Source organism: Pipra filicauda, unplaced genomic scaffold, assembly GCF_003945595.2.
Source record: "Pipra filicauda isolate LSUMZ 115617 unplaced genomic scaffold, ASM394559v2 scaffold164_size1636381_pilon, whole genome shotgun sequence".
Taxonomy (NCBI): domain Eukaryota; kingdom Metazoa; phylum Chordata; class Aves; order Passeriformes; family Pipridae; genus Pipra; species Pipra filicauda.
This window is the reverse complement of record NW_024104151.1, coordinates 277,461-304,085: the sequence shown is the minus strand read 5'-3', so window position 1 is coordinate 304,085 and position 26,625 is coordinate 277,461. Positions and strand designations below refer to the sequence as shown.

Genomic DNA, 26,625 nt, shown 5'->3' with positions numbered 1-26,625 from the left:
TAAAGCTGAAGAGAAGGATGAGGTTAAAATATTCTGCTAAAACAGCACACTTAATCATCCATACAGAAACTGAAATCTCTTGCTGGCAAACACAGGAATGGGAAGTATGGAATACAGTCAGTATATTAAAAGACCAGTGGATGGCAGCATGTTTTTGCTACCAAAATACTGGTCATCATGCCACATGCTTTGGTTGTAGCTCCTCTGCTGACTAATACTTCATATATCCCAGGAACAAATCCATGTTTGACTCTAATAAGTCAGCACAAGCTGCAAAGATTTGTGCTTTTTATGTACAGATTATGTTTCTCCAAGACAGTGGTGACCACTGTTGTAACTGTCTCACACTGAGTCATCTGGGAGGCCAGGAGCATGTTTCACAAGGACAGGAGTGAAAGACATAGCATGAGAGTGAGACATCATGTGACCCAGCTGCACGAACCTTCTACGAGTTTAAAAGAGTATTTCAGGAATAAAAACTCTGAAGGCTATGCCTAAAGAATCACCTTTGAATATTGCTCCTGATAGTTTAGTGTGGTCTTAAGTCCCAGGTTTATTGTTCTGCTATGAAGCTGATGAGTTCTTCTCCAAAGCTGGGAATAAGATCTGAAATTATAGAGATATAAATTACTTGAGATATATTCCCAGATCTTGAGATATAAAATTATATATGAAGACAAAACCTGAGTACCACTTCAAGTCATAGCATAACACCCAGCCAACCAAAAACTGGTGAGCAATAAGTAGTTAAAGGGAAAATTTATTTACTAATTAGGCTTCAGAAAAAAACCCACATTATTCTTGATTACCATATTTATTGATTCTAACTGGGAAAACCTGACAAGTCTTAATGGATATGACTCATTATCACATGTACTGTCTATATTCCCTGTTCACATAAATTTCAAGTGAGAAAGAAAAATATACATTTTAAAAGAACAGCTTCTAAATTAATTTGATAAACAGGCTTACAATAAATTTCTGAAAGTTAGAAGGAAAGGTTTTCAAAACTTATAGCTCATGTTTTCTGAAGCAAAACACTTAATGTAAAGCACACCTGACATCTGACTTCCATATACCTCAGAGGTTTTCTATGTAGTCTTCACTAAAGTGTACTTACTAAATGTTTCACAGTATCAGAGCATGAGTTCCTTCATCAGCTTCAAAAACTGTGAACTAGATACTCACTGTAAACAATGCTTCTATAAAAGGACAGTTCAAATACAAAAAAAAAGAAGAGGGCATTAGTAGCCAAGTTTCTTTGGGAGATAGAAGATTGCATTTGGTTCTGACTTCCTTAGAAAAAGCAGCAGACAAAAAGCATGGCAATCATTTCAATTATTTGAAGCTCTTCGATTTTAAGAGCATTTGTAAAAACAGGTCCAATTATAACAAACTGATATTTGCATAATTAACTTTAAAACGAGGCATTTTGTTAGTGACAAATGCATTAAGAGTTGAAATAATAACGTTAAGACAAGCTATTGTTTGTCAACTTGTCAGATATGTGTGCTGAAGCTTCCCTTCTAATTACAAGATGTTTAGTACAGCACAACAGATATTTTAAAACAAATACAGAAGCTGGAATGTGTTTTCAATTGCAGGACAATTCATCTGAGAAGATTACCATGACAAAATATGAAAAAGAGAGAGGATGGAAAGCAATGATTTATAGACGTTCTAATTTTTCACTTAGAAATTCTTCCACACTATCTGTATTCCACTTGAGGATGCTCAGTTCTTCTGCAATGTTCCCATTGTCATCCAGCAGCTTTAGTACAGGGTCAGAACCACGCACATACTGTGGGGAAAAAAAAGAAGAGTCAGCTACCTTGGGCAGGAAATGCATTCTCCATATTAACACCTCCCCTGCTCTCTAGTGATTTAAAGCAGTTCAGACTTCTGAACTTGCATTTAATGTCAAAGAGAGCAAAGTGGAGGAACAAGTCAAATGAAGGGGAGTGAGGGTGTGTGTCAGAAACATCTACTTGTTCTCCTTGGTGCACCACACCAGTTAATGCATGTGCAGAGAGGCAATGCCATAAGCCTGGCTTTGAAAGATGGTATTTACTTCAACTGTTTTAAGTTACCAAAGCTGGATTTTTGAATCAAGCAGATGAATGATCTTTCTCATGTGATCAATAGCCTTTTTACCATTTTAGAAATTTCAGGCCACTTTAACATGTCAAAGTTCTATCAATTTCTAATGTAATCACATTCTTTCCTGCCATGTTGTATCTGTGCCTACTACACTTTGCTGGTAACACAATTCTTTAATGCTGCTGCAAACTCACTAAGTCACAAATATGTAACGCAGATAAAGGCTTTTAACAGTATTAAAAAGCTCTGACCATTTCAGTTTATGGAAAGATTTCCCCAGGAGTATTTCACTTTGCTTGACTGAGCTAACATAGTTGGTTTTACTTAATGAAGCTAGCGGCACCTCTAATCAGTTTTCCAAAAGTCTTGTAAAATAAATACAGATTAATTGGCACAACATTTTTTTTCTGGTACTGCTCTATACCAATCGTAGTCCAGACTGCTTTGATGTTCAATAAATCTACAAAGTTTAAAAAAAAAAAGAAACAGTCAGACGTGCAGAAGGAGAGAAAGCTTTTGAAAGAAACTGGAGGACACGGAGACATGAATGTGTGAGACAGACAGAGGAAATCTGTTTTAGATGGAATCTGCTGCTGAGAAGACAAATCACTTATTGCAGCCATGCATAGCTATGAAGTGATTCCAGATGGTGCCATTTGGGGAATAGAGATGGGAGCACAAGATGCAAGAATCAAGATGTGTATCTGTGAAGTACACTCAAAGTTCACATAGGATTTTAAGAGGAAGGTGAAGTCTTACACTAGATCTGGAAACCAAAGAATTGTTGGGACTTAAGGCAGTGCAGCTTATGCAGCTTTGCATATATGCAAGTCATAAGAAACAGCATTCAGTATATGCATTTCTATAAAGCTGGATGTTTGAAGTCTATAAAATAAAAACAGCACAATAGAACACAGCAAGAAAATTCTGAGAGGAGGAGAAAAATATAGGAATCACTGAATGTGTGGAAATGGCTGCTCCATAAGAAAATGAGGGGAGAATAGAACAGGAGAAAAGGAAACTATGGCAGAATAAGCTTGAGTAAATCCAAGATATCCACAAAGTAAGGACAGAATGTAAGCATTCCTTACATTCTTTTCCCATCTGCTATTACGGGTTACAGTATAATTTTTTCTTGGCTTAAAACCAAACAACAATAAAATAAACCAAAACACCACCACCACCAAAGAACTGGTACTGGTTACTTAGCAATAAACAAACTAATATAACTAGCAGAAACTTGTGAAGATATTGTGAAGATATATTTGCACTAGCAGTGCAAATATATGTCCTCTAATAAAGGATTTCCTGATCAGCAAATAGATAACAATCCACAGGAGGACTATCTCCACCAAACTTAATTCTTCCTAACATCCTGCAAAAACGTTAGGCTACTACTCACCTTGATTTGCAGTCCCCTGAAGAGCTTTGGCTTATCACTCCTGACAAAAGCTATGGTTGGAGAAAAGAAAGAAAGAAAATCAAACTCTTCTCCACTTGCATTAAGTAGATTTACATTAACTTAGTATTCAACAAATTATTTCTTTTAGAATGATGCTTTAGAAGATATTTTAATGTTAAAAACCTTAATATCTTCACAAAATTAATAATGCTAAACTTATTACACCAGAGGAACACCTATTTTTGTTGGTAATCTGAACAAGATTCAGATCTGCTTGGATTTTCCTCGAACTCTAGTGCAACTGTGTAAGTCAGTTTATCTGCACGTACAACTGACAGCCTTCAGCAGACTGGCCCATATGCTGCTGTGATACGCAAATGTGAGGAGAAGCGTTAGAGCGATCAAAATCTGGCTGCAGATAAGCTTTGTGAGGGAGGCTGAGTATGACACCCATCTCATCAGCACACTCCACACACACTGCAGCAGTGCGGGGGAAAGGGCACAGAGGAAACTGTGGGTAGAGGTGTTATTCTTGCAAACAAGACAGACAATCTTGTCTTGCAGAGATCTCTGAGATTACGTGTTGAAAACCAGCAAGAAAACAAGACCAGAAAACAAGAGGAGAAGCTGGTATCTCCTCTTCTCTTGACACTCCTAAAGGCAAATCAGCTTTAAGACGGACTCCATGGCCTGTCAGGCAGCTACATGGGGAGAAGTTCCCATCTGAGGTGGGGCTGCTGCTGCACAACTCCTCACTTGAAGCAAACAGTGGGTATTAACAGCAGCACAGTCTCTGTATCCCTACAGCACAGCCCAGGCTTTAACCTTAACTTTGAAAAGACAATATAAATTATTTCAGGATAAATTGTGAGTATAATCCCCTCTTTCCAATACTTTACTCTAATGAATGCCTGAGTTCTAGAAGTATTTAAAATTTATTTAGAAAATACAGTCCTCATTACTCCCTTTTGCAGTCAGGCTGTGCTAAAGGCTGAGTTTAGTATCTGTATTGACATTAAGTGGATTCAGGACACTCCTGTAGTACGTCAGTAGCATCTCCCCAAGGATGAACCCTGTCAGTATGGATTGACTCTTACAAAGATGCTGGCTGCATGTTCAAGCTGCTTTTTCAAGGTTAGACCACAATGAATCTCTCACAAATGGCACTGCATCCAACTGGTCCATGGAGATGAGTTCAACCTCAGGACTAATGTTTCATACTGCCTCACAAAGTGCAGTGCTTTCCTCAGTAATTGCAGAGATGTCTCCTGGCATCTTTATACCTATCTTTATATTACTGCAGTTACCTTAACACTTTCTAACATGGTTATACAGAGTGGCACTTATTTTCTTCCCTTTTCCACTGTGCTCCAAGTACAGATCAAAATCATATACTCTGCCTGCTGCACCAACCACTACACAGTATAAACAAGGTAAAAAAATACCAATGGCCCAAGTTGCTGCCAGGCCCCTGAAGAAAATAAAACTTGTTCTTGTTCTTTCTGCAGGACTGCACACTAATGCCACATTGTAACTTGTACTGTATAACAATTTCAAATAGCACTAAATAACCGGTACTTACTCACATACTGTCTGATTTAAACTCAAAGACATATTTGCAACTACAGTGTTCCCCATGTCCTTGTGACCTGTCATCTTGGCTGTCATCAACAGGAACATGCATAAAAAGTGACAAAGATACTTCTTATGTTTTGTTAAGTCCACAGAACACTGAATTATTTCTGGAGGAATTTTTCCACATTTTTCTTCAATTTAAATCTAAAGCTGAAGTCAGTCTCTAGGGCTTTATATGAATAGGAAGTGGTAAGAAGCACTCAGCATAGTGAATAACTTTAATTGCAAAACTTAAAAATGGTAAGAGAGCATAGTAAAATGGATAAAGTTTCCAAAGCAACTCTGAACTCTAGAACTCAGTTGCATTAAAGAATAGCCTTTGGGAGTTACCTCAGGTTACAGCACTTTAAGCTTGTAACAGGTGTGAGAATTTGTTACTTGAGCAACAGATGAAAGCTCATTTGGACATGAGCGGCTGTTCTCTGGCTGCAGTGTTGGACTGAACAAGCTCACATAAAATGGAAACAGAATTAGGTGGAAGAAGAAAGTATTCTATAGGCAGCATTACATTCTGTCATGTTAAAAGTAGCTATTACACACTTGTATCAATGTCAAATGTCTAAATCTTCTGAAAGCTGAAGCGCTACAGAACCTTTTTCCTGAAATTTGAGACGGCTGGAACGAAATTAGTTTCTGTTATGGCATATTTATTTTTAATGCTGATCATAGTGACTTTCTGCATCAGTCACTTGAATTTGCAATGCAACAATGAAAAACACTCACTGTACAAATAATTTGTATATTCTGAATTTTAGAAGCTAAAATGGGAAACTAAAATACTGATATGCATTAAAAATACAGATTATCCCATCAAATACTTTTTTTTCCTTTCAACCAAATCAGTCCTTGAGTTGAATTAACAGCCTTTGAAATGAATTGGTGAGGTCAGGAAGTCAGATACAGCTAGAGTGCACACTGTGTGTCTGGGACACACAAGTGCTTGCTCATCATGGGATGTGGTATATATGCTCCACCTTCAGCCCTGCCCCAACAGTTTCTCCTCTATGCCCTGACATCAACGTTGTTGCTTCCTATGTCTAAAGGGTACTTGCACGTCATCTTTACACCATCATTTAGTACTTTGATGTCTAATACTGAAATCCTAGTTATTTCCCCATTTTCTTCTCTCTGGAGCAGCTTCAGAAATTACACATCACAGAGAAACAAGCATTTCTCTAATCCATCCACGGGTGAGCACGGGAGGTATTTTCCAATTTGACTCCTGCAAGATGAACTCTGAGCTTGGTGCCATGACACAGTGTTCTGGTGAATTAAACACCAGACTACAAGAGCTGTTCTACTGACAGCTTTGCAAAATCACTTTACCTTATGCTCTTTTAAAACATGTGCAATACCAAAGCACACACCTTCTGTTGGAAGGCACTCCTGAGGTGTTCCTACAGAGCAGAGTGTATTGCCACACAATCAACTACAACTAAAAGGTCAGAGAAGGATCAGGTCTCTATGATCATTTTAAAGCCTGCCCCACACCAAACTGTTTTGCAGACAGAGGTAATACTGAACAGTGCTTCTAAAGACCTAAAAGCAGCCTCTACCTATGAACATAGTAGAATGGAGAACTCACTGCTATTGTTATAACATCCCTTTGTTTTGATATATAACACCTCTTTGTTTTAAGAAAGTCTGTGAAAACTAGTTCTGTTGGGACTAAAGCCTGGAGTGGTAAGTGGAGATTATTAAGGACATTAAGCATAACCGTGGCCCAAACAGCAAGTCTATGTATATGCACACACACACACCTGCACTATCCTCTTAGGTACAGCAGGAGCCTGACTCAACATGGGCATGACACCACATCTCCCCAGGCACAACGAAGAGTTGTTCTGAGTTAATTTCAATAAACAGAAAGCAAATGTAATATTACTTCAGATAAGCTATTGAAACAAAGGGTAATCTGCTTATCTGGTGCTGAATTATTGCCACGAGCTGTTTGAAAGTAAAAAATTTTACTGGAAACACAAGTTTGTGCATAATGTCACAGAACTGTACATAGAAAAGGCACAAAGAACTTGACCGTTTTGTACCTGAAATGAACTTGAATTAAAAAAGGGGTTTATTGAGACATTGCCAATTATCGAGTGTTAAATCTATGAAAAAGAAATGCAACCAAAACAAAAGGAAGAGCAATAGAGGCATATTTTATGAAGACAGGAAATCCCAACATTTAATAATGTCACCAATAGCTAAGCATTGCTAAGACAACTAGCAATATTTGCTCAAAATGTGAATATGTGAATCACTGGCAGTACAGGCAGACCAAAAGCATTATTGTCTTTCCTCAGACTCTTTAAAAATTTGTTTTGGGGACAAATACATGCTCTGCAGTTTTGAAGATGGCATGAGCCTGCTTCTAAAGATACCATGAGAGCCTTTCAAAAAGACTGAACTACAGTACACATCAAGCACTCATTTACATTTTAATGACTATAGCTCTTTACCTTCCAGGGACCTCAGTTTGAGATAAAAATTTAAACTTAAGAATTCATATGGCACATCAATAACTTCTATTTGCAGTCTGTTAATCAAGTTACAATGCAGCTGTTCATGGTTTTATACAAAGCACCACATGCTTTCAGAAACCAATCCAAGACAGAGCTCCAATCAAGCCTGAAGAACAAACTTCACAAAACCCCAAAGACAGGGTACTTTGTATAAGCAGTTGGGCAAGAGACTTTTCTGAATCTGAAGAGAAGTATTGTTTTAATTTGTGTATCATCTGTTTACAAAAGATTACGATAAAGTGATGCATGTCTCCCATTATAATATCCACATTTCTTAGCAAGTGTTCTACTAATGCTTCTATCAATGCAAGATTTAAGGTTAATATAATTTTCTGACTTTCTTTCATCAATATTTATGAACTACAGATTAAAATAACTAGGAAATGAGTGATCTTACCTCATACAATACAGTCCCAAAAGAAATTACATTTTAGTAGCTAAAAGAATTCCCCTCACACTTGCAGAACTTTGGCAATATAATAGTGCTTACTGACTCTGAAGTCAGAAGGTCTAATGTAGCTGGCTACTGTACGAGTTTAAGGATTAAGGACTCTGTTTCCATAACAGATTTGCTGGGAGCACATCCATTTCTTAACTTAGAGTCACACAGGGAGAGGTGAGAATTATTTTATTGGTAAAACAAGAATTCAGAGAAATACAAATGAAATGTTCAATGAAAAAACCCAGCCCAATTCAGTTTTTGTCAAGCAAACTAGAAAGAATGTAAGAGTCTAAACACTGATCTCCTACCTCATTGTGAACAGAACACAGTTGCCACTGAAAACTCAACTTAAAACAAATATGCTAGATTAATCACTGACCCTGATAATTTACTATTCTATTCCAGAGTCTTAGCTTTATGGGTGTCAGCCAAAAACTGTCACATTTTGTGTTACTTGGTATAATAAGGTATTGCTTCATCTGTGAAACTTGTCACTTAGGTTTTCAATGTTTCAAAAGCACTTTGATGGAGTGCTTTTAAACAATAAATATTTAAGAACAGTTTTACAGAGAACAACTTCAAAATATATGTAATATAGGAATTAGAGTACAGCATTTATAACAGAGCAATTTATTTTGAAGGTAGATTTATCAGGAAAAATAGTTCAGTACTGAACTTAAAACAGACGTACAGAAATGTGGTTTATTACCAGACTTATCACAAGAAGCTATATTTGAAAACCCTAATAGACATCCTTGGCCATATTCACAAAAGCATTTAGTAGTTTGCTGTGACATTACAAAGAATAATATCCAGTTTAAGACTGAGATAATCTTGCTGAAGACTAGACTTTTTCATCCTCTAGCTGAGGACCAGATTTTTTCATCACTTCTCACTTCTTTGCTCTCCCAGTATCTACAAATATATTCCATATGTAATGATTCTCACATTTCAGGCACACAGGTGTATTCAGCAACTGTTTATAGCTAAAAATTATATAACCAGTAATTCTGAAAAAAGCCTTGATACAGAAGGACCACAGAATATTGCATTTAGTAAACACGAGCAACCTACAGTTTTTCCCAACTGTGTAACTTTTACAAACCTTTATTAATCAGCTGATTTTAATCCCTAATTATTTTAAAATGTGAATCTCATAATTAAAAAAAAAAACCAAACAAAACCAAAACCAAAATAACACTGTTCACTCTTTGGTCAAATAAAATATAATCCAGAAGTAGTCTGAGACACATCAAGTCTGTGGGACTATGCCAAGTGACAAAACAATTTACACAGGTACTTAAAGGTACTTAACTTCACAGTTACAGGAGTAACATACACTAATCCATGTATTCTAATACATACACAGCCCTGCTGTGTATTAACAGCATCATTTTGTGTATATTCTGGAAAAAACCCCAAACACACCCAAACAAACTTTAAAAAAATCCTCACAGAAGCTATGGAAAAGAAATCAGTTATTTGTGATGAGACCTCGTCAACGACAGGCTACACAGTTCAATGAAGCCTACCAAGACAATGCTTCAAAAGCAGCAGCAGGCAACCTAACTTCTGCAGCAAACATCCAAGTGAAAAGTTGAAATAAGAAACACTTCTTGAATGTTAATGTCCTAAGATGGAGACATTAGATACTGTTTCTGAGAGAAGTCAAAATCAAAGAGAAAATCTAAGTAAAAGTATTCTGAGACTAATAGTAGTGTGAAGACAAATACTAGCTGGAAGAATATATTCTACCGCTTTTTAAAATTTTTAAGTATGCTCTTAAAATATATCCCACCTTCTGACCTGTTCTAATACCCTAGCAGTAAATTTGGTCAAGAAAAACTTAGATTGAGAAACTGCAGAAATCGGTGATGAAAAGGCAAAAGAGAAATTTAAGTGCACTACTCAGTCCTTTTTTAATTCTTATTGTACCAAAGAAAAAGGGGTAGTCAAACTAGATATCTACTTAAGAAACACTGAAATTTATTCAGCTGTGGTAAAGCCACTTACTTTTAAAAAGTAAGCTATATGATTAATGGACTGTAAATATTTGAGCAAGTTCAGATAACCAAGGATTGAAAGGAAAAAAAAACCTATTCAAAATTTTCAAGTTTTTCCTTTTGCACCGTTCCAAGTCTTTGGAACACATTTCATAGTGTGAGGGACGTTCCCTTTTAAGGACCTACACATGAAGATAATGGAGGACATATTGCAGGCTGGGGTCAGGCTAACAGATTGAGCTTTTTCTTCAAACCTATAGCTCAAAGGAGCACTTAACTGCTACAAATTCACAACCATAAAGCAGCTGAGTGAATGGGCAACAGTTGAGAATGTTTTTATGTTTGCTAAATTTGAAGGGTCAGGGAGATAATAGGGACTCCTGTGCTTACAAAGGTAATCTCCTCACACCCCTGAAGAAGGACAAGTCATTTAAACAATTCTCATTTTGACATTTTAAACAGTGGAAAAGAGAAAATAACTTTGCTCTGGTCTTGCAGTCATTCAACTGAACTATGTGTGGGTACATGTGACAGGCTGCTGCATAACTTACATAAAATTGTAAACTGTTTTAAACCCCTTTCTTTGTTTTTTTTTTTTTTTTTTTTTTACTTGTTTGTCAGCCAACCTTTAAACAGGCAGGAATTAATACTGCCCATGGCAGATGGAAACACGCTGTTTGTGCAATTTTTAATTCTAAAGCTAGATTAGTCTTTACGTCCAACTATGTCCAAAGTACAGTATTAGGGTCTTCATCACAGGAAAAACCCCCCAAATAACCAAAATACTGCTATCACCTAAGCTCTTCCCCAATTTATAAGAAAAGTCCAGTTTGAAATTTCTCAGATTCTTTTCCTGCTGCTTCCTCCCACCACGCACTGATGGTACTGATTTTCCTTTTACACTACTGTATTCCATTCCCTTTAGTTGACTGTCATTATCCATTGATAAAACAATTATACAGCTGTGAAAATAAAGTAGTTCCACAAGTGCACAATATAAATTCATCTATCAATTATTGGAGACCAGTTCCATGAGTCTCAGGTCAATGTAACTTTACTGATACACTAAATTTATGACTACTTGCAATAGTACTTAAAAGTACATTCTGTCATTCAGCTGTGACAGTATTTCATATTTGAAAGAACAGCAGTGGCTTTACTTACCTTGGACTTGAGGGAACCTTCCCAATTTTCATCCACATACCTCTAGGACAGCTCCTGCATAAAGCTGTAATAGTAAACAGAAGCTGTTAACGACAAAAATAATCTAAATTATTAGTTTATATATGGTGTGTTATCTGTTGAACTATTTCTCTTTGAGGAGACAATATGCTATTGCCTTGATGCCCATTACAAATAAGATACTAAACAGAATCACAATTCCAGACCTGTCTCTGATTTATGCAACAACTGACTGTTCACTCAAGAACCATGATAATTTTCATTCATTATACTAAAAATGTAAAACCAGAAAAAAAAAAGATAATTTGAGATACACAGTTGCTGTAAGCAAAGCTTAATTTAAAAAAAAAATGCAATCAGACATGTTACAATGGGAATTATGGGCTAGGAACTGGAAAACTGTTTCTTCTTTCCCTAAGATATTAACAAAGTCTCAGAAATACATCTTCATTTCAGAATATGAATACTCTGAATTCAGGTCCAACTCAATATTTGCCTAAATACTGTGAATTAGAACATAAGAAATACTCTAATCACTTGGAGGGAAATTACAACTTCTCCCTTGGTGTGAACTAATCAATGATCATTACTTAAATGGGAAACTGAACAGAAAATGTTACACTGCATTATCTGTTCAGAACAGCAGCTCAGAAATTTGTTCAACTACAGATACATTTTCAACTAGACATGCGATTTAAGATAAAATCCTAGGATTTGACCGTTAAAACCCTGAAGTACTATGAAATAATACTCAAGAGATCAAAAATACCAGATTTTTTAAAAGCTTTTTCACCACTCAAATAAAGGTTTTAATTAAAAAAGGCAGTGATAAACAGCTCAGATATTAGCTTGCATAATTAAAGTTCCTCTGGAATTAAAACACGAAGCAATTGCAAACATGGAGGAAATACAGAACAGTGATAAGCTTCACTTACCTTGTCTGTATTTGTTATTCTTTAAAAAACATTCAATAACAATTCTATCAGCCATCCAAGATTTAGATATTAGTTTGCACACTCACTAATCCAACGAACATTTATACCGGTTCTCTCATACTGACCGTTATCGGCACTTTTCTATCAAGAAGTCAGTATAAGGAAGTGGACAAAGGAATAAATAGCCTTCTATCTAGTTAATTAACTATTTTATGCAAGTGTATAAGTAAGCATACTCAAATTTAGGACAATGGTCAAATGAGCATTTTTGAATTCTCATTACTCCACATAATTCTTATTTTCTTCCTTTCAAACAAGGATTTTTATGGAACAAAATCACTGTAAGAATCCAAAATATGTACGACATTTTGTAATTACTCACTACTCCCAGTTTGTAACTCCTGGCCAATATCTGATAGAAGTTTAACAAAGAAAACAGCTCAATTATTGATGTCCAAATTTTGAGCTTGTAACTCTGCCGTAATTGAAACCCAACTGTGCTGGTACAAGAAAAGTTTAGATTCATGCTGGGACAAACAGCTGCTCTCTGATGGCTAGACCAGAATAAAAGAAGATTCAATTGGCTTCACTTATAACTCTAAACAAAGGTGTCTTTTGCAAGAAGCACAGGTTTATTTGCATCACTTAGCCCGCTACAAAAAGCACACTTGTTAATAATATCTACTGCTGCTACCATCTCATTGCGTCCAGAGCAGATGTTCTCCAAAATTCCTTGTGAAGGCAGTCACTGTGTTCAAGCATTACTAAGAATGACATGTATCACTCAGTATGGAGGCATATAAACATCTAGAGTCAGTCCATTACACAATGCTTAACTCATCAGTTGGTTCATTTTAAAGTAATGCTTCACTTGTTTAAGTGAAGTTTAGTACTACAAAGAATGAAATAAAGACCCTCTAAACTATTACTAGTGTCCATGCTAACATCCAAAGCAAATGCTGTTATGATTTCCAGGCCGATTCATGCCTGTATCTATAAAAAGAACTTAGTTTTTTTTTCAACATTCTCATAGCATGCTTTCTGTCTTTCTATTGTGACAATATCTGAACTCTTCCCTCACCTTTTCCAAAGCATCAACTTGAGTTCAATTTCATTCAAAAGCTTTAGTAAAGCACCTGAACCTCTTGTTACAGTTCATACTGATGTAATCAAGATGGCTTTGCACAACTGAGAAGAGGAAAACCACACTATGGGTCATATTTGCTTTAATGAAGAAGGAAAGTGGCAATTACAGCAGAATACCACTATTTACATAAGAATTGTGCTAAATAAAAATAGGCATTGTAAAAATAATTGTTCCAGTAAGTAAAACCAAGGAACTTTAACTTGGGTGAAAGGAAACATTTCACCTGCTCTTAGGAAGGGAATTGAAGCAATTTCTGTAAGACAATTCCAATGGTGTCTCATTTATGCACAGATATGGTGTTGTTATCACAGTTTCTCATGGTGAACACTGCAGAAGAAAAATTGCATTCCTGCTACGTAACCATTACTGTTTACAGGAACTCAGATCAAACTGAACTGCAAAAAGTGGTACTTAACACAGAATGCTCCTTGATCATAATAAAATTATGCTAGATCAAAGGTGACAAAAAAGTTGCATAAAATACAAAAAGTTATACCTAATTTTACTTCTATGACACCAATGTCTTGCAGACTGCTTTCTTCTAACTAATGACTAAGCCTGACCCTGCCTAACACAGATTACAAAGTGTCACTCAAACTGGATTTGTGCAGTTGTTTGCAATCAGCTGAAAAAACCATAGTATCAGCATGTCTTAAGAAATCAAATGGAAGGGGCTGTTAAGATAAAGCCACACGATGGTCAATAGCTGCCTCATGGTATCTGGATTCTCCTTGATATCTGTGTATTGTTCTCTCCTAATATCAAACTGTTTAAAAAGTACAGTCAAGCTCTGAGAATAAGCAGTAAAGCACAATTTATGACTACAGCTAAAACTCTGGAATTTTTGCTTGCCTCAGGTACAAAACAATCTTCCACTAAATATTGACCAACAACTAGTCTCTTTCCAATGCAAACAATTTTTTTATGAAATTCACTGTAATTTTGATTTCATATTATATTACAAGCAGATCTGATGAAGAGACCTCCTTATATCCTATCAACTCAAACTATTGTTTTATTTCAAAAAATGTCAGAAAAATATTGATATTATTATTCTTAATGGCCTAAGTTGCTTGGTATGTAAAAACCGGTACTGTTGGAAAATAGGGTGAATGACCTCTTTTTTTGAAAAGTGTGCAAATTTTTACTGAGTTCCATCCATCCACCCAGAAAGCAAACCAACATGTTGATCAATATTTCTTCTTCTGAGAAATTAAGTTATAACAAAAAGAGATTTTGTTGCAAGTTTCTTCTGCGTTTTCCTAAACTCCTCTAACTACCAGTTCATTTGTGACTTTTAGTAGAAAACTAAATTATTTTAAAAAATATACACTGAGATCTAAACTATAAAATATTTTTTCTTCTATGGGAGACAATGCATGGTATTTATATGGACAGTTCAAAGTTTTCAAAAATCACTCTAGTCTTTCTTTTTCCTGGAGGCAGAACATGAGTAAGAATCTGTGAGTTAACAGAGAACAGTCAAGAAAGCCTCACTGCCAGGAACATTATGAATTACTGCTCTGTGATACAGAAAGCCAGTAAAGTTATTACTACACACACATCATTCCAAACTGATGTCATCAGTAAATTTAGCAACAAAGCAACTTCTCCCATTGACAACTCATTATCCTGTGAAGGGTGATGCCTGACTCCAAATAAGAGTCTGGAAACAGAGTCTAACAGTCAAAAACCACTTAAGTGAATCAGTGCTATTCCTGTGATCAGTGGTATGTATTACAGGCAAGTTCCTCTGAACTAAGCTCTCATTTATTTGCAGAGAAGGAAATTCCAACTGAATATGAGGGGGAAAAAAAAGTCACAACGAGGATGTTTAAGCACTGAAACAATTTACTAAGAAAGGTTGTAGAATCTGCATTCTTGGAGATCCTCAGAACTTTGAGTTCTGCTTTGAGCAGTAGACTCAACTTTTTTATTCTGTACGTACAAAACATAGTGGTGCATTAGTGTTACATTCTCCAGAATACAGGAAACGTCATCCATTTAAGTGTTTTATTTTTGTGTTTAACAATATCCTCCTTGCAGGATTATTTAAGTGGTTTTGCTGTTTAAATCCAATAACTACTGAAAAATTCTGGAACAACTTCCATTTCTGGCAGACTGTCTTTGTTAACTTTGCTGTATGAAATGGTTTGGTGTAAGGTCATGTGAGCAAGAGATATGGCACAAGGGTGAGAGAGAAAATGCAGAAGCTGAGCAACCATCAACTTTAGACCTCTGGAACTTGGTGGTGTGAATACCCAATTTCAGTGGAGGTGGAATAGAAAAGAATGGCAGAAAACGGGCTCCTGTGTACAGGCTTTCACTTGGACCTAATGTGCAGAATTAGGCAAGCAAAAAAGTAGAAGTAGAAAGTTAATAGTTCAAGTTTCAATTTTGGAATATACCATCTGATTCTATCTAAGCATCTACTTACCTCTAGAAGTATAATCCCTGAACATCTCTTTTATTCTCCAGAATATATGCTTTTATTAAAAAAGAAAGGGCCTTAGAGTTGAAAAGAGAACAGATCTCATGAGCTATTCATTTGACCTCACACATTTCATTAATTTTGAAACCTTTAATTTTTGAAGTTTTTTCAACAAATGTAGAGTCAAATGCCAGTACTTTATCTAGATGAAGGTCAGCCTTAATTACCTAAACCTAATCCATTCACCAGCGTAGATGCACATCAACAATTTAAACTCATATTTAGCAAATTCAAATTTATAGTTTTCCCAACATTTTCTTTTTCACTGATAAGACTCGATAGAGGTCTCCCACAGGTAAGGCTTGCCCTGTTACAGACAGATAATGTATTTTATCTCAGTTTATCTGACAGAGATGAACCTTTGGTGAATCTGAGCCAAAAAAAGATGGTAAATTTCTGTCGTAGGCACTGACCAGCTGTTTGCACCTTCCTTATCTAGGACTACTGTTTGTCAACATTAATTTTCACTGCTGATAACATCATGTACAGAAGGAAGGGAAAGACTGTACATGGTACATTTCTTGAGAAGGACATCCACTGCAGCACATTTTTAGTACAAGGAATGGTTGTGCATAATATTCTGAAGCAGAAGTAAGAGACTGTCTCAATTAGAGGGAACGCAGTCAGCTCAGTTCCCCTGATTTCCTTATCAATACTTCCCATCAAATTATTCCTGTATGGGACACTTCTTAGTTAAAAGTAAACTTTGAAGGGAGATGATATGACATATTAGACGTAATTACAGAGTTCTGATTATTTACTCGAGTGTTAAATAAAATATGCTGTCATTGAATTACACTATTTTTAAAGTCACACTTGATAAAAAACAACGAACGTGAACCATTTTTATGTACCATGTTATAAATAAGGAGTACAGTTATGTAAAAGCACAATTTGTTTTTTTACAAAGCAGTCAAAAGACTTTACAAAACACATCAAAAGACAGAAAAAGATGTGGGTTTTGTGAAACAGCTAGAAGTAAACTAAAATTCTAATTTGTTTCCACAAGCATTGATATGACTTACAGTTACATTACCCCACTGAGATGTCAATGCATTCTAAGGAGTTCTCTGTTTTTAACCATCGAGTTGAAAACTAGGAGATGAGATTGCTTCACTGGAACTATTCATATTAAGAGCCTCTGGCAGAACAAGCAGGCAGCCAACAGTAATTTGAGTGTAGCACTTTAATTAGTGAAATGAAAAGAAAAAAAAACCCTGAAAAATGAACATAAATTGGGTTACACAGGAGTAGCCTGAAGCATTAAAAGCACTTCAAGTTATTCTACTTCCAGTAATTACTGTGAGTTTTGTAAACTATTCTGAGTTTTAAAAAGTAAGTCTCAACAAGAATGTCACCTTATTTCTGCTTGTAATTTATAACAGCACACTTAAGAAGCCTGTACATGTAAAAGGGTAGAATTTTAAGAAAGCTTTCCATTTGATTTTTTTTCATAGAAGTAGCACATAGTCATAATGACAATGGTCATGTTTATTACTAATATTACAGCAAATATTTATTTCATTTCATAGAGGGATCCAACGCTAACTCTATGCAAAGAAAGGGTTTTAAATTATGGCCAAAATACATCATAAGAACATAAGTAATATTCATCATAATGAAAAAGGGGTTCAGAGTTCAGGCTGCACTTTCGATAGATCAAAAGTTCTGTGTTTTTGCAGCACTGAAATAGGCCAAATCATTCATGCCTTAAAACGACTTCCCACAATTTCAAGTACCAAGGACTTTCAAGGAAAAGAATGGCCTGATGCAGTGAAAACACGATACCATCTTCCTGCAGAAATGTCCAAGTACCTGACTAAGTACAGCACTCGTTACAATGTGACACCAGGGAACAGGCGTGCAAATATGCCTCTGCCACACCTTCTGATCAATGTAACTGCAGTGCAGACACCTCTACCCAGATGGTAAGCAGAAATCAACACCAAAAATCTAGGAAACGTTCCACTGTTGTGATTCGACTTTTCCCTCAATTTTCCAGAGTGTTATAGTATGCACTTGCAGGATTTTCTCCCCAGGTGGTTCTCCCTTTTCAGCATTTTTCAAGATGTTGAGAAAACACAGTATTTAAAGTCTCTAAATATCACAATTTTCTAAGTCTCATCCACTCTGTTTGTCTACTGCTAGTGGGGTTGTGTCTATAGCATTGCATTAACTTCCTCCCCTCTCAGAGCGCAATAATCCATTTCAAGTTTCTGAAATATTTTAGTTACTTATATCGTTACATCTATTACAAATTTGGTGAGAAATAATCCTAAACTTCTCATTACCTTAGCAATGCAGAGGCTAGATATTTCAATAAATGATTAAACCATGCTTTGACAGTTTAGCATATTTTGATAACCCTGAATACATGCAAGAAACTTGCTAAAAATCTCAGGATTTTTAGACTTTTTGCTTAAACTTGTGGAATAGAGCAGTCTCCATCTCCATGGAACTTCAGAATTATGCATATAGACTTCTGTATCACTGTTTGCCTTGTTTCACAGCAGAACCATAAACTATTTCGAAATAGCGTACGATAGACACGCGTGAAGTTACCCATGACAACTTGCCATCTGAACCATTTTCATTACTCAAATTTTGCTTACACCTGATGTTGTGTTTTCTAAGTCACCAAACACCATAACACTACAACATGACAAGTACTTGACAGTAGAAATTTAAAATGCTGAAGTTCAACACATCTCCGTGAGCAAAACTATATTTCAAAGCTCCATTTGGACATACTGATAACTTGTGCGGGTTGTAGCAATCCTGCACAGTGCAACTGGGAAATTTAATGTATTGCACATTTTATCACAGAGCTGATTTTTAAAATCAATTTGGATTTTGACACGCATATATTGTTGAGATAAATCTAAGATTATAATACACAATTAATGGAATATGCTTATAGCTATGTCTGAAATGATCACACAGACTAAGTGAAGCTGCAGATGGAGTGCAGCTATTTTCAGCTACTGCAAAATATGGACAATCTCTCCTGCTACTACAATTTCATGCACAGTTAGCTTCACCTCCATTTCATCCTTCTACATTTTACACACCAGCAGTATTCTGCATCTGACAGACTGAGGCTTAAGACTTGCAGCTGTCTAAAGCAATACTGTTTAAGCTAGCTTCTGAATTAGTGTGAAACTGCATACAAAATCTCTAGAGGAAGAGAAAATAACCAAAACATGTTCTTCATTTTACCCACAGTCCAATTCTGAAGTAATTAAAATATTTCACTGGACAGGTGTCAGCAGAAGTTTGGAGCAAGACAAATTTTGGGTAACAAGAGTACCTCACAGCTATTTTCCACAATCTCAATTCATAAACCACTGGACCAATAACAAAACCAGGATTAATAAACATCTTTCAAGGCTATGAAACAGTTCAAATCTGTAAACATCTCATTTGAGGTTGCACTGATACCATGCAGCACAAAGTATTTTAGCCCTGAGGATATTTCACAGATCATTTGTGAAAAGTAGCAATTACATAAAAATTCTCAGACAGATGTGCTATCCCCTTAAACTTTACATTCTCATTTAGAACTCAGGCACAAGTCACGCCATAAATTAACTCCTGCTTTCCCTGTTTCGAATATTTGCCACACATTTGCAAAGAGAATTAAATTCAAATCCTGAGGCTGGCCCCGGAATTCTTTAGTTTGCAAATCCGGTTGTAGCACAGACTATGAACATGCTGTCCCACGCCATGGGAGCAAATACCTGCTCATATAACGAACAAGCTCCATCATGTACGGGAATCATGGCTCAGAAAAAAAGGCTCCTGTACTTTGAGGATGTTCAAGCACATAGTCACAGAATTAGCAAAACCCAGAGCATCACTGCTCTGGAACTCAGCAACGTACAAGGCTGCAAATCAGCAATTCAAACATCTTACATCAAGATGCAGGTTTTCAGAGTAAGATTAAAAGTTCTACAAGCAAGAGGGTATGAAAAAAACCCTTTTAAGACTTTTGACATCCATTTACTCTTTACTATCAAATTTTCATTAGAAAGAAGATTTCTATGGTAACATGAAAAAAAAAAAGAGGGAATGGGAAAAACTATAGCTAAAGGCAGCATTCAGTTTTTCTATTCTGCATGCATATCATGAAAATTAAGAAGCTACTATAAATTACATTGTTAATTTTTATGTAATAGTAAAATCTTAAGGTCAATTACAGGCAACTGTTACAAACAGCACTATGTTAAAACACAAGTCAATCCAAACTGTGATGATTCTCAATACAATACGTTAAGATAATATTAACAGTCATTTCTCCCAACACTAATTTTCCACTGGCTAGACTTCAAGAGAAGTTACTGACTACAAGCTTAAAAAAAAAAATTAAAACCACAAAACAATCACCAAATCTGAAAAACGCATTTCTAAGAAGCAGTAACAGTATAAAAAAATTTCCACCTTCTTAAACGGCATTCATAAGAATATTAAAAATGATGTTATAATCTTAAATTACCACATATTAGAAAATATGTATTCTTTTCAAGAACTCTAAAAATTCTTCCTTGATGACATACCTTAAGGAACACAAATATTTATTTACTACAGATAAAAGAAAGCTTTTGCCTTAATTTAACTGACTAAAGCACAGCATGGGCTCTGAGCAAGATCATTCCCAAAATATCTAGCTGTTCTCACTGCTGCAGAATGGAGCTGAGCAGTCCTGCTTCTGTCAGGTTTGTGCCACTTCAGGAGCTGACCTGGCAGCTGCACCAGCCTTTTGTTCCTCAGGACTGAGCTAAGCTGTCCTGGCCATGATATTATGGGTCAATGACCAAGCAAGGGCCGTGATCAGTAACGCCAGTCTCCTTATCCTCTTCTTTTGCCCTCTTCAAATTCCATACATCTTCCCCTTCAGAAAAGCTGGACATAGTTCCTAAATATGGTCACTTCACACCAGAGAAGAGCTGCCAAAGAACCAAAGATTCTCCTGTTCAAACAGGGACATTATTTTAGAGCACTATGGCAAGTCTGCAAATCTGGATCCTATATATGTACATTGGGCTATGAATAAAATGTTGCATTTTCCTCTTGAAAGTATAATGCAGACTCTCATATATTTTTAAAATGCAAAGTTTCATAAACATAACATGTTGAATTATTCCACAAAGGATTTGGTCCAAAACTTACCTTTCTAGTTTCCAACTGAGCTTCTTCTTGGCAGCACTCCCTGCAGAATGGATCCAACTGATTCAGATTGAACTGTCCAAGAAGATTGCAAGAACTGCACAGCAAGTTACTGGAGAAGCCCAGCTCTCTGCAAGCTTCTGATGACAGCTGTGCTCCATATACACTTACCTGAAAGTCAAGACAATGACATTTTTAGCATTAATTTTTTTTTTAAAAGAAGACTTTAAATGCTTTAATGATGAGAAAGAACAACTAAGTCTCTTGTGACTGTTTTACAGTAAAGCCTAACAGTCAGCCCATAGGTTCAAAACACCACCTTATTTTGAAATCTTGAACTAAGAGTCAATTCCAGACAGTCATAATACGTACATTTTGAGGTATCAGACCTGCTAAAATTAATTTATATACACTTCTGATAACTCCACTGTTTTCCCATTCACAAGTTAAGAGAAAAACCCAGACATAATGAATCAGCTGAAATGCACATGGCTACAGCTTTCCAAAGCCTGCTCTTTCAAAACAATTGCAGTAAATTTCATATCACTGAAAACACTCTTCTGAAGTAAGTATGGGAAAAACACAACCAGGGAGTGACTACACAGACCAAACTGCTCAACAAGGAAAACAAATAGGATTTTAACTTCATGTTTGCATTAATGTTAAAGGGAAAGGTTGGGAAAGACCCCTAAGGTCATCATTGAGTCCAACCATTAATCCAGCACCACCGTGTCCACCACTAAACCATAACCCAAGTGCCACATCCACACACCTTTTGAACACTTTCAGGGATGGCGATTCCACCACTTCCCTGGACAGCCCATTCCAATGCCTGACCACCCTTTCAGTGAAGACATTATTCCTAATATCTAAACAAAACCTACTCTGGTGCAACTCCTTATTTTCCCTCAATTTTTAGGACCTTAACTATTATATTATCCTGAAATAGTAAGTGTAAATAAAAAGAACCCTCACACTTCAGAAGCTGAATTCTCAACAGAACAAGATAAAAATATTTAGTTATCACAATACCAGTTACTTAGCATCACAATACCAGTGATGCGCCTCATTTCAGCGGCATTTTCTCCTTCAAAGCTTTGACTACAAATACACGTTGCACTATTGCTTTGCTTTCACACCAGATAATCTAATACATTAAAGCAAAAGCAGCACTGATACAAACTGTGAAGCAGAAACCAGCCTCCAACAAGGAGAGCAGAAGCGGTGGCGGAGGCAGGAGAGCAACGGGACAGGCAGAGAGCGGCCGCCGCCCGCCCCGGGACACGTCTCACTCCGCCCCCCACCCCACCCTCGCACCCGCCCTCTTTCAGGAATCGCAGTCGCTCTCGGTCTCGCGCGCACATGCTGGCCGCAGCTCTCACCGCCTGCAGCCCCAGGAGCCAGAAGGGCCAGCAGGGCCAGCGGGGCCAGCGCCGCGCCCACGGCTCGGCCGCCGCCATCGCGGTGCTGGAGCGGCCTTCGCAGCGCCGCCGGGCCGCGCGAGAACCCCGCCCAGCGCGGCTGACCGGGACACTGCCTGATGCGGGAGAGCACAGACTCGCTCCCAACCCCCGGCACCGCCTGCAGGAACAGCTAACGCAGAACATCACCTGGAATTCTACGGAAAATATATGTTCACACCAGGGCTTCGCAGCGAGGTTAGAGGAGCTGCCGTTCCTCAGCCCTGGTCGGGCACTGCGGACGCAGGCCCAAATAAGGCCCTTACTCCTTTCTGGGGAATCGCTGCCATCCGGCACTTCTGCCCCCGGCCCCGGTGACTGACAGGCAATCTGACCAATACCATTGTGATTTTCCTAAGCGCCGTGGTGCCTGTGCCCAATGAGCGTGGGCAGGTGGGCGGGACGTCAAGGCGTGCACTCCAATCAGGAAGGGACGCATGTAGGCGGGACATCGCCCCGCTCCGGCGGCTCAGAGCCGGGGAGGCGGGGCCAAGGCGTTGGGGGCGGGGCATCGCGTGCGCAAGACCAATCGAGTTGCGGGAGAGGCGGAGCGGTGACGGCACCAGCCAATGGTGGCGGGGGGCGGGGCCAACCGGCGATGGCGGCGCGGGGCGGGGGGCGGGCGCGCGGCCGGGCGTTCGGTTGCTGAGCAGCGCGCGCAGGGGCGGGAGGGCGGCGGGGCTGGGCCGGGCGGGCGGTGCCGGGCGCGGGGGGCGGCGGGCGCTCTGCAGGCGCTCTGCGGGCGGGGTGAGCGCGGCGATGTGAGAGCGGCGGCGCCGGGCCCTGTCCGCGCCCCCGACCGCGCTCCCTCCGTCCCTCCTCGCCCGCGCCGTCCCTGCGGCTCCCGCCGGCCCCCACGGGCCGGGTCCCGCGTTATGTCGTGATCCCGGGCGGGCGGCGCTGCTGCTGCTGCTCATGGGGCTGCTCAGGATTATGCTGCCGCCCAAGTTGCAGCTGCTGGCGGTGCTGGTGTTCGGGGTGGCCGTGCTGTTCCTGGAGAACCAGATCCAGAAGCTGGAGGAGTCCCGCGGCAAGCTGGGTGAGCGGCGGGCGCGGCCGGGACGAGGCGCGGGGGGAGCCGGGCCGGGCCCGGGAAGCCCCGGCGGGTCCGTGTGTGCCGAGCCCCCGCGGCACGGCCCCGGCGCTCCGCACAGCCGGCTGTGGCTGCAGCAGCCTTGGCCTGAGTTCATGTGGGTGTGCTCTGCGAGGTCAGGAGACCTGGCAGGGGTCGGTGCTGGAAAGGTAAATGTTTCTGTGGCGTGTGTCGATGGGGTTTGTTAGAAGAGCAGCGGTTCAGAGCCCTTGGGAGCAGCGCCCGGCCTGCGAGTGCCTCCTGACAGGCACCGGGAAGGGAGAGGAGAAGCCGCCGTGGTGCCGAAACAGCCTAGTTCTGCTGCTGCAGCGAATTACCGTCTTCTTCACATCTAATTACTACTTCAGATGTTTTACTGACGCTTGACATTGTAATGGAAAGCACGGGGTAAAAAAAAAAGAAAGCTAAACACATTGCTCTTAATGACAAATGGCAAATTTGTTTTATTGAATGTAAGATGCTGTTTTCTGCATTTACTGAGCGTAGTTAGTGATCTAGACTGAGCTGTAGTTAAACAGAATTGTGATGAACTTGAAACCTCCTGTGTAAGATTTCTTTTACTTTTCCTGCATTAAATAGATCTTTTTAGAGTAATATCTGCCTGGCGGGTAACATCTTACGACTTTGTCTGTTGTACACAAGGCTGCAGGACTTGTAAATATTTTACATAATTAAGGGTCTCAAGAATGTGAAAAAACACCATTCTGTACCTAGTTTATGGTGCCTAGCAGTTGCAAAAACAGAGCACTGAGACTTCTGGTGTATACAAGAGCAGGTGCTGGTTTGCAGACACTGTTGATTTGGTTTCTCATATTATTTGACTGTACTAAGATATTTAGACTATGAACACTTTAAGCTTCTAGGAAGAAAAGCGCACATCATGTTCCTTTTGGTGTTAAAACTAGAAATGGACTTTGAGTGACATGGGAAGTTTAACAATGAGCTTTTAAGAGAGCCAGAGTCAGCATAACTTAATGTTGAGCTGTATGAATGCCATTGGGATTTTACTTCACAGCATTTCTTTTCCACTTTGCTCTCTCTGATCTGGATATTAGAGATTAGGACCCGGGAAATTGCAGTGGTTGACTGCTTGAGTTGAGGGATGCCCTTATTCTGCATATTTTTCAACGGAAAGATTTTACCATTTATAATCAAGGCATAATTTTTGCAGGGTCTTAATAACTGTAAACAAACATTTGAAGAAGAAAATGAATGAAATTGGAAGATAATTCAAGCAAGTGTTAACATAACGCTCAAGGTTTAGTGGAATTCTGTATCCGTCTGCTTTTAAGGGTTTGATACCCATGGCTTCAGTGCCTCTGTTGCTGGCAGTGTGTGTAACTTTAGGGAAATCTACCTCCTGGCATGAAAAGAATAACATAATGCCTGTGAGTATAAAGGATTTTACTGGTAAAACTTCCGCTTCCTCCTTAATATATATGCAATGGGCATGTTTAAGCTACATATTTAAAGGATTAAAATACTCCTACAGCTTATACTGCTTTGGGACAAGAATCTAATTACTATTTTTCGCTGATTTTATTTCCTAAGGACAAGGGAAAACTATTGTATGGTTTATTAAAAGTAAAATGGAAAGATTTGTTTTGTGAGAAGCTTACTAGTGATTGTCTAAAACCTGTGGAAGGAGGGGAAAAAGCACTTTCTGCAGCACCTTTGAACTCAGGTTCTGTTTCTTTTAGTGTTTCTTTAGTATACTTTCTTTAAAAGCTTCTAGCTTTCTGAATGTCTCCCTTTTTACATGTTTGGCGTGTACTTTATGAGTAGTAAATGTTAAGGTTTCATTACGACTGGTTTTTTTACCATCATGGTTGGTAATATTTTTACTGATCTGTAGTATGGAGAATGGTTTTCTCCAAATCAAAGTAATTAGTTGGCCTAATGCACTTGAATTCCAATCTTTTTCCTTGCCCACTAAAAGATTGAGGGGTGTGTATGTCTGTGTGTGTGCCTGTGAAGAGGCAGTAGAACTATGATTTCATGGTAATGACAAAGTAGCTCTTTTGGTCTTTCAGTTGTGTTTCAGTGGGTGCTTTATGGCAGAAGTCTTGTTCCACATCATTTGGGTACTGGGTTTTGAGCTGTGCCACATGTTTGAATTGACTTAGAATCATAGAATCAGCCGGGTTGGAAAAGACCTCCGAGATCATCAAGTCCGACCCTTGATCCAACACTGCCGTGGTTACCAAACCATGGCACTGAGTGCCACATCCAGTCTCATCCTAAAAACTTTCAGGGATGGTGAATCCACCGCCTCCCTGGGCAGCCCATTCCAATGCCTGATTATTCTCTCCATAAAAAATTTCTTCCTACTATCCAACCTGAACCTCTCCTGGCAGAGCTTAAGATTGTGTCCTCTTGTCCTTATCATATGATAAACTGTCATGTTGGAAAGTACTTGTAAGAGCTAGACGTTGACTAGGAAAACCAAATGACTTGAGATTTGATAGCAAATAAAATAATTGTGCAGTCTTATCAGCAGTTCTAATAATATTCAGCCATACTTTCTGATAGAAAGGGCTTTATCCAATTTCTTCACATATGAGCAACTCCAGATTCTGTACTGAACAGCTGAGGAGCTTAATTTCAGTTCAACAACTTAGTATCTTGCCTATAGTGTGAAATTGGAGTATGTTTCTGTGTGAAAAAAGAATGGGAACCTCTTTTTTTCCATTTATGTAGATAAAACTTAGTCACCCTGGCAAACTTTTTTAAGTTGAGAAGTATAGGAGATAAAAGCAAATGACCATCACAAATGTTGCTGCTGCTCTTTGTCTCTGTGATGAGATTATGATGATCCTAATATAATTTTAAAAGGTATTTGTAAACCTGTGGGCTTTATCATCATATGAAAGATAACTCTAATTAAAAATAAAATCAAAATATTCGTTGTAACTTCTTTGCAACTCCTTACAAATACTCTGTAGTGGTGAGATCACAAGCAGAGCCCAGTGATAACAGATTGAAGTACATTTTTGGTGAAGTTTGTGCATACAGCTATTAATTCATTGTATTATTTTCAAGTTTAC

At 38.4% G+C, this 26,625-nt stretch overlaps 2 protein-coding genes across 3 annotated transcripts in view; one reads left to right on the top strand and one right to left on the bottom strand.

Moving 5' to 3' along the window:
* The window catches only part of HS2ST1 (heparan sulfate 2-O-sulfotransferase 1), a 107,465-nt gene that overhangs the window by 7,333 nt on the left and 73,507 nt on the right, over positions 1 to 26,625 (top strand). Inside the window, exon 1 of one of the 2 annotated variants that reach the window (XM_027719924.2) lies at positions 23,223 to 23,524. The exons of the other annotated variant lie outside the window; for it this stretch is intronic. Within the exon in view, the coding sequence (XP_027575725.1) occupies positions 23,401 to 23,524 (124 nt within the window). The 5' untranslated portion in view covers positions 23,223 to 23,400. Of the gene's footprint in view, positions 1 to 23,222; positions 23,525 to 26,625 lie in introns of those variants that run through there. 2 annotated transcript variants of the gene reach the window in all.
* On the bottom strand, positions 743 to 22,512 carry SELENOF (selenoprotein F). The gene is made up of 5 exons (XM_027719926.2): positions 22,408 to 22,512; positions 21,029 to 21,196; positions 11,269 to 11,332; positions 3,503 to 3,552; positions 743 to 1,801 (listed from the first exon to the last, which is right to left on the bottom strand). The coding sequence occupies exons 1-5, from the start codon at positions 22,483 to 22,485 to the stop codon at positions 1,670 to 1,672; spliced, it is 492 nt and encodes a 163-aa protein (XP_027575727.1). The 5' UTR covers positions 22,486 to 22,512; the 3' UTR covers positions 743 to 1,669.